The sequence below is a fragment of the Corylus avellana genome, chromosome 6, assembly GCF_965113065.1.
Source record: "Corylus avellana chromosome 6, dhCorAvel1.hap1.2, whole genome shotgun sequence".
In the NCBI taxonomy this organism is placed as follows: Eukaryota; Viridiplantae; Streptophyta; class Magnoliopsida; order Fagales; family Betulaceae; genus Corylus; species Corylus avellana.
Genome location: NC_142495.1, coordinates 26,266,784 through 26,275,302, shown reverse-complemented (window position 1 = coordinate 26,275,302; position 8,519 = coordinate 26,266,784). Strand labels below are relative to the sequence as shown.

Genomic DNA, 8,519 nt, shown 5'->3' with positions numbered 1-8,519 from the left:
CCCACTCAATTACCCGCGGGGAAAAAGGAAACCTTTGGGGAGGATGCATGCATTCGCCGGCGAGGCCACGATCAAATATTGCTGCCATTTTTTATAATTTTATGAACAATGTGAAATCTTGGGCTTCTAGAATCAACCTGTTTGTCATGTTAAGTTAGGCTCGATAATTTTTGATAAGATATAAAATTAATGGGTCGATTAAGGTTTAGTGTAATATATAAGATTCGGGTAAACTTGCTTAATCCGTATAAATTTAAATTACATTAATGCAACTCTGTCTACTTCTTATTATATTAATAATTAATGTTGATGCTTTGTGAGGAGGCTTTATCATGTTATTTGTTAGAATGCAATATTATTTTCTTTATCATTATGTGCGTTATTTTTGTTAATTATGGTTATAAATAATTTGATATCGATTATTAAATTGATTGTCACAAGTACTCCAAGTTGTAAATTGACATAATTTATGCTTATAAGATATAAAATTTTGGGTCAATTTAACCAATTTATATTAAATGGGCTGAAATTGGTTGAAATACTTCGTTTTCGGCTCAACCCATTACAATTTGTTTACTAAATAGATAATACGGGTCGTATAAGAATTGAAAAGTTTAATCTATTTAATAAAATTGACTAATATAATCATGTACTTATGACTCGTTCCAACAAGACAAAAATCCGAATTATAACCCTTACGGTTAAACTAGTTCGTTGGTTGCCCCTACACTTACTTCTTAACTAACTAGAAGGTTTGAAACTTTGATGGCATGTTGAAAATCATGAAGGCGACAGCAGACGCTCAAGTTTTTCATTTCAACAATACAATTACGTGTACATACTCCCAAACAAAAAACCTACCATACACAAGAAAATTAAATTCATAGACTTATTAAGAGAAATTACTTAAAAGTAAGCATGTTGATTATTAAGTATCAAAGTCAAGTGGGTCATTTCCATCTTAATCATTTTTAACGTATAGTAGAAGAAAGAAAATTAGCTAGCTCTAATTATATCAATGATTTTTCGTATTAATAATCTTCTTTTTTTCAATATTAGCAAAATATATTAAATAAAAACGACGATGTAAAAAGGGATTTCAAAGTGATGATGTCATTTTACTATATCCATGCCGTAGGCTGACACCATCGTTGTTAATTCCCGGGCTTTCACTCCCTCTATATATATTCCTCTTCACTTTTCTGGTTTATGTAAAGCAAAGCTTCCTCCTCTTCTTTGCTTTCTCACTGACAATTCTCTTTCTCTTTCTCTCTCTCTTTCTCTTTCTGAAAAGATGGAATACAAGGGCAAAGCTACAACACCACCACCAACACCATTGACAGTTTTCTCAAGCTCTGCATCTACTTCTCTTTCACCTCCCCATCATCATCAGTTTTCTCCAGGCTTTCCTTCACCTTCTCATCAATCTTCTCCTCCTCCTCCTCCTCCTCCTTCTCTTCCTCTCTCTCCTCCTCCGCCGGTTGTACTCAGCCCGTGTGCCGCCTGCAAGATCCTTCGCCGCCGATGTGGGGAGAAATGTATTTTAGCTCCATATTTTCCTCCAACTGAGCCATTCAAGTTCACCATTGCTCATAGGGTCTTTGGAGCTAGCAACATCAGCAAGTTCTTGCAGGTTTTGTTCTTTTCATATTTGATATTTGATATTTCTCTTCATCTTCTTTTTTGGGTGAAATTAAACTAAAGATCTACATCATAGCCTACCCATTTGAATCAAAATTCCAAATCTTTGATGTCTTAAAATTAAATAATTCAACATTTATTTATTATTTTTCTAGATTTTTAGGTAGGGTAATTTTAACTCTACATCATGACTAAAGTAAGGTCAACCAATGGGCATGTCACTTTAATCTCAAAAATGTCTATGGTTGTTAACTTTCAATCTTCAAGTGGGCCTCTTCAGCTTCTCCAAATAAAAGCAAACTAATTAAACATGCTTTAATTTAAAACAATCATGAAGTTGAATTAGGGATCGATCACTTTTAGTTTTTTGACGATTAAGGGTAATGGCCACTTGTATGCAAGCTTTAAAAAGTTGGATTAATTGCCCATAACCATAATTAACTCTACAATATAATAATTAATTAACTCTACAATATAATAATTAATTAACTTATAGACAGGGGTCAAAGTTAGGTAACAAACTTATGATTTTTAGTCCCATTATCATAGACAATCATGTAGAACCCCTTCTTCTTGTTGAGCTGCACATGTACACATATGTTCAAACCCCTGTTAAGTCCACACCAAGTGGTGGGTCATGGCATGATCATATCTCAAATCAAGAGCCATTCTTGTAAATTCACCCCAAAATCTTGAACCCTTTTTCCACTCTTATCCCCATTAATGTTGCTCAACTATACAACACAAATACATAACACTTAAAATACGCCACTTCAATTAATATGAAATGGGTATGAACAAATTTATCATTATAGCTTATGTGGGGTTAGATTCTTCCAACTTACAAATAAAAATTCACTTAAAATTTCAGGAACTTCCAGAGTCTCAAAGAGCAGATGCGGTGAGCAGCATGGTTTATGAAGCGAATGCGAGGATTCGAGACCCGGTCTACGGCTGTGCCGGCGCAATCAGCCAGCTTCAAAAGCAAGTTAGCGACCTGCAAGGGCAATTGGCAAAGACTCAAGCTGAGCTGGTAAACATGCAATACCAGCAAGCCAATTTGGTGGCCTTAATTTGCATGGAAATGACACAATCTCAAGACCACAGCAGCTTCCAGCAACAACAGCCGTACGTTGACACAAGCTGTTTTTTGGACGACAGCAATCTGGGGTCGGCCTGGGAACCTCTTTGGACATGAACAACATGTCTTATAATTAACTTCCAAGCGGGGAAGAACATACTGAGAAATGAGGAGATCGATTTGAAATAAAGTGATTTAGTTATGCATGGTAGATATATATATATATATATATATGAGTAATGATGTTGTTTCTGTTGTCATAATTGACAAGTGAAACCTTTTCCCTACGCGTAATCTTACCAAGAAAAAGGAGTTAAAAAAAAAAGAGTCAAAATATTGTAGGAATTAAGGATGTCCTTAATTATTCTAAGTCGTCTATGCTATTTTTGAATCAAAGACCCTAACTTCATCTTCTGAATACCTTCATGATGAGTTACCTTGTCAAACCCACACTCTGCGCAATTTCTTCGTGTTAATCCTATTCTACTTTTGTGAGCAATAGACTGATCGACTAGTGTGGTTAAAGTTCATTTGGGTTTACCGTTTCAAAACATGCAATTTGAAAATATGCAAATTGAAAACGCAATAAAGCATTTAGTAAAATTGTGATTTAGCCTTTAAAAATGTGACTATTTGCCTGCCAATTGAAAATACAAATTATTCTACTTTTTTTAATGATAATTTTTTGAAAACGCATTCTCAAACAATACATTTTTCACGATTTTGTTTAAAATCACACTTTTAGCCTGCAAAATTGTAGGGCAAACGAACTCTCAAACATATGAATATGGGAAGAAACCACCGGTGGCAGTGGTTTAGTGGTTTCAAGACAATCTTCATATATATGGTTAGGCACGGACTAGGGAGTGAGTTCAAATTCCACAATAGGAATCACCCACTCCGAATATTGTTAGTTACATTAGGTTCCACTAATTCCCTAGTGGGGCTAGATCAGAATTATGAGAATCACTCACTCCCGATTAGTGTTAGTCACCTTGGATCTCACTGATTCCTTGCTATCTTAGTGGAGCTGGATTAAGCTATGACTCAATTGGTCTTGAGGGAGTACCTGCGGTTCTTCGCCACCTAGGCTCTTCCTGAACAATTCTCAACAAATAGGTGCTACCATAATAACATCCAAGTAGAGTAACCACAATTGTCGCCTCCTCTGCCCTTTTAATAAAAAAAAAAAAAAAAAATTTAAAAATGAAATGCAATCTAAAAATCACCCAACTAAAATTTAAATTTAAAAATATATTGCAACAGCCTTTTGAGTTCACATGCAGGACGTACGCCACAAACACCTCATCAGGTTGAAGCAGTAAGAGACAATTCAACTGATAAAGATTGAACTCGAAACTCATGATTCAAGACCAACCACGTATGCCGATCGACGTTAATGAAATTGCACCATTCAATCGATCTTTGATATATATATATATATTTTCTATTCAAAGCGGGAGAGGGGGAAAAGGGGATCTTTGAATAGAAAATATATATATATAACTCTTAACTCAAATTTCAATTGTGTTATATTAATTAATTAACTACTCACATGAAATTTTTTCAGATTCGGACCTGACCAATTCCTTTTGGTCTTTGACCCAGTTGGGAATCAGGTAAGGTTGAGGATATTTTAATGGTTATGTCTCTGTCTGTATTTCTTGTTTTAGGGATCTAGATTGGGTTGAAGGACCTCAAGATGGTCGTGTCATTTCCCGCCTCCTGTTTGTTTCGTTTAGAGAACTTTTTCCTACTTTATTTCATAGTATCAGTTCCTTTGATAAGGTATACCATTTTTTATACTCACACGTATGTACTTAACGACTATTTTTCGTGTTTCACAATTGATACAAAATATATATATATATATATATATATATATATATATATATATATATAGCTTGAAATCTCATGTTAAAGAGAACCCAAAATTAGATTAGAAAAACAAATAAAAAAATTTTAAAAAAAAACTCCAATATTTATTTTATTCCAGGCTAAAAAGGAGAGTATTATTTTTAGCAAACATGTGGCCCATATCTCTCCCTTATCACATCCGACAAAAGAGTGACACTGAAATCTCAAGGTCAAATGCTAAATTGTGACTCACTCCAAACATTTTTTGCTTTTTCCCACTATAATAGAATCTTTTTTTTTTTTTTTTTTTTTTAAATATTCATGGGTTGGTTAATTTACATAGGAAACTTTAGGTGTAAGTCACATGCAGCATTAAAAGTGAAATTTATTTATAAATAATCATCTCCAACCCTACTCTATATATATATATATATAATAAAGATGAGAAGGGTGTTGTGTGTTTCTAGGCTTTCAAAAACGTAAGGATTTAAAAAATTTGAGACTAATTTTTTTTTTTTTTTTTAAAAAAAATAATAATAATTTAAAGAAACTAAATGCTAAGTATCAATTAAAAGATGGACATTTTCTTAGGAGAACTTAATGCTAGCAATAATCTAAAGATGGAAAATCCTATAGTTGGAAAATTAAAACATGAAAGGAAAGTCCTAATCTAATATGGGAAATATTAATGGTAAGATTAATTTAAAAAAAAAAATTAAGGAAATAACTTATTTGGAAACCTAATTAATTGAAAAAGAGAAATGTTAGGCATCATTCTCCTAACCATCTCTCAACCATTTCCATACATATCTTTTTTAAATCTACCATTGAATGTGCATGACCCACATATAAATCTGCAAATCCAACGGTAGATTTGAATCTATTTGAATAAAAAAAAAAAAAATTATATATATAGTTTGGAGAATGAAGCCTAACATTTCTTATTGGGAAAAAGTTCTTATATACATGTAGTTGCCCAAATTTGCTCGAGCGAAGCATTCTGCTACGACTCCGCTTGGGCACCAATAGAGTGGGCGGTAGGTGGAGCATTTTGTTGCTCCGTCTCACACCAGCTCTCAACCGATGGTTGAGCACTCAACAATGTCTGACCTTCGCTGGTGCAGAGGTCGAACCAAAGTCTATCCGAGTGTATGTCGTTACTCATCGACTCCTAATGGCTCTTAATGGACCAAAAAATAAAAGAAAGAAAAAGTAATGATATATATATATATCGTACAATTATTTTATTATGTTTACTTTTAAAAGAAAAAAAAAAAGGATAATAATAAATTAACAATATGACATCAGAGTGCGTTCATCCCAGGGAGGTTGATCACTGATAATCTATTGGTAGCTTTCGAGGCTTTGCATACCATGAATAGCCGTTTGAGGGGCGGGAAGGGTTTTATGGCACTCAAACTGGACATGAGCAAGGCGTATGACAGAGTCGAATGGCCTTTTCTGGAAGGGATAATGAGGAGGATGGGGTTTGAGGAACAATGGATTTTTTTAATAATGACTTGTGTAAAAACTGTCTCTTACTCTATTTTGATTAATGGAAGACCACAGGGGCATATTGTTCCAACTCGGGGGCTCAGGCAAGGGGACCCATTATCACCATATCTATTTCTCCTTTGTGCAGAAGGCTTGAGTAATTTAATCACTAGAGCCGAAATGCATAAGGAGTTATCGGGTCTTCCGATCACGAGGGGAGGCACCAAACTTAGTCATCTATTTTTTGCAGATGACAGCTTGCTGTTTTGCAGGGCTACGCTTTTCGAATGGCTCAAGATACAAGAACTTTTGAAGAAGTATGAGGCAGCTTCGGGCCAAAAAATTAATCACGAAAAAACTTCTATTTTTTTCAGTAAAAATACGAAAGATGGCACTCGTGATCACCTTCTTACAGTTTCGGGTGTGAATTCTTCCACATGTTATGAGACATATCTGGGCCTTCCCGCTCTAGTGGGTCGATCAAGGATTCGCTCTTTTCAGAAAATCCAAGAACGAATTTGGAATAGGATCAATGGATGGAAAGAAAGATTCTTATCCCAGGCGGGGAAAGAAGTCTTGATAAAGGCAGTGATCCAAGCAATTCCCACATATACGATGAGTGTTTTCCAACTCCCCAAGACGTTTTGCAAGCGCTTGAATTCCATGATGGCACGGTTTTGGTGGGGGCACAAGGAAAATTTATCTCGTACAACCTGGTTGAAATGGGAACATCTGAGTATGGCAAGGGAACATGGGGGACTAGGATACAGGAATTTGGAGGCGTTCAATCTAGCCCTTTTAGCCAAGCAAGGGTGGAGACTTTTTCAACATCCTCATTCATTGGTAGCCACAATTTTCCAGGAAAAATATTATCGAGGAGGCTCTTTTCTAGAGGCGAATTTGGGATGGAGGCCATCCTATGCTTGGCGCAGTATTTGGAACTCTATGAAGTTGCTCAAAGAAGGATTAATTTGGAGAGTGGGGGATGGAAACAACATCAAAATCTGGGGAGATCGTTGGATCCCATATCCACACACATATTCCATACAGTCCCCAATCCGAGACCCTTATGGGGAAGCGACAGTCAGCACATTGATTGATCCACAGACCCGATGGTGGAATTATGAAATAATCCACGAGCTGTTCCCTGAGGAAGAAGCTATGCGGATTTGCAATTTGGCCATCTGTCCAGGAAGTCAACCAGATAGGCTTGTATGGAGGGAAACGAAGAATGGCATATTCTCTGTCCGCAGCGCTTATTACCTGGCAACATCCATGGCAGAGAGGGGAAGGGGAGCATGCTCAGATGGGGAACAAATGGCCACTCTATGGAAATCCTTATGGAAAGTAAGGGGCCCCCCGGTGGTAAAATTATTCCTCTGGAAGGCCTGCAAAAATATCCTAGCAACAAAGGAGAACCTGTATAGGCGCCGAATTGTCTCTGAACCGTTGTGTCCAATATGTGGGTTGGAAACTGAAACTGTGGGGCATATACTGTGGCGATGTGGTTCTGCCAAGGATGTTTGGTTGGAAAGTACAAGGAAATTACAAAAGTGTACTAGTACGGAGGAGGATTTCATCAACATCTTTGCTGATTTGAAGGAAAAGCTGGATTCGGAGGAAATGCAGGTTTTTGCAGTGTTAGCACGACAATTGTGGCTACGCCGGAATTCTTTTGTGTTTGGTGGTCCCCTGACTGCACCAGCGGTTTTAGTCCGCCAAGCCCATGAGCAAATAGCTGCCTTCGAACAAGCGGAGACAGTCCGCAGTGCGGGTTCGATCACTCCACAGCTTTCTCCCCCAACTCGCACCTGGATGAGACCAATGGATGGATTCCTGAAAGTGAATTGGGATGCCTCGCTGGACCTGGAGGGTAGACGGATGGGAATGGGGATTGCGATTCGGGATCATAATGGTTATTTACTGGCTGCCCTTTGTGCCACGAAGGGTTTTATCACAGACCCAACCATTGCTGAGGCTTATGCTGCTTTAAAAGCTGTGGAGTTCAGCCATAGTTTGGGCTTGCGGCGAATAATTCTCGAAGGGGATGCCTTGGAGATTGTCAGTAAACTTCAGCATGATGGCAACTGGATGGGAAGTTATGGTAATATCTTGCTGGAGACGAAGCAACTGTTGTGTACATGCATGGACTGGAAAGTTCAACACGTCCACCGCCAAGGCAATGGAGTAGCCCATCAGCTTGCGAAACTGGCCCTACAACTTCAACAGGAGACTATATGGACTGATAATTTCCCCTCATGTATTTGGGAGATTGTAAACTCTGAGCTAGGCTCCTTTTAATTCGAATCTGATAATTATCTTCAAAAAAAAAAAAAAAACAAGACCCTACTAAAGAAAATATAAATGAGATAAATTGTTGAAGTGAGGTTATCAATGGGACACAAAATGTGTGTTTTGCAGCACATATTGAAGATGGAGAACAATT

At 37.1% G+C, this 8,519-nt stretch overlaps 1 protein-coding gene across 1 annotated transcript; it reads left to right on the top strand.

Moving 5' to 3' along the window:
- The first annotated feature begins 1,234 nt into the window (after positions 1–1,234).
- Positions 1,235–3,087, top strand: LOC132187425 (LOB domain-containing protein 1). The gene is made up of 2 exons (XM_059601731.2): positions 1,235–1,633; positions 2,513–3,087. The coding sequence occupies exons 1-2, from the start codon at positions 1,295–1,297 to the stop codon at positions 2,837–2,839; spliced, it is 666 nt and encodes a 221-aa protein (XP_059457714.1). The 5' UTR covers positions 1,235–1,294; the 3' UTR covers positions 2,840–3,087.
- Positions 3,088–8,519: the final 5,432 nt, after the last annotated feature.

Excerpts from the sequence above, each read along its gene's own strand:
- LOC132187425 (XM_059601731.2), top strand. The coding sequence starts at position 1,295 with ATGGAATACAAGGGCAAAGCTACAACACCACCACCAACACCATTGACA. Across the intron at positions 1,634-2,512 it reads ACATCAGCAAGTTCTTGCAG|GAACTTCCAGAGTCTCAAAG; the intron begins GTTTTGTTCTTT and ends TTAAAATTTCAG.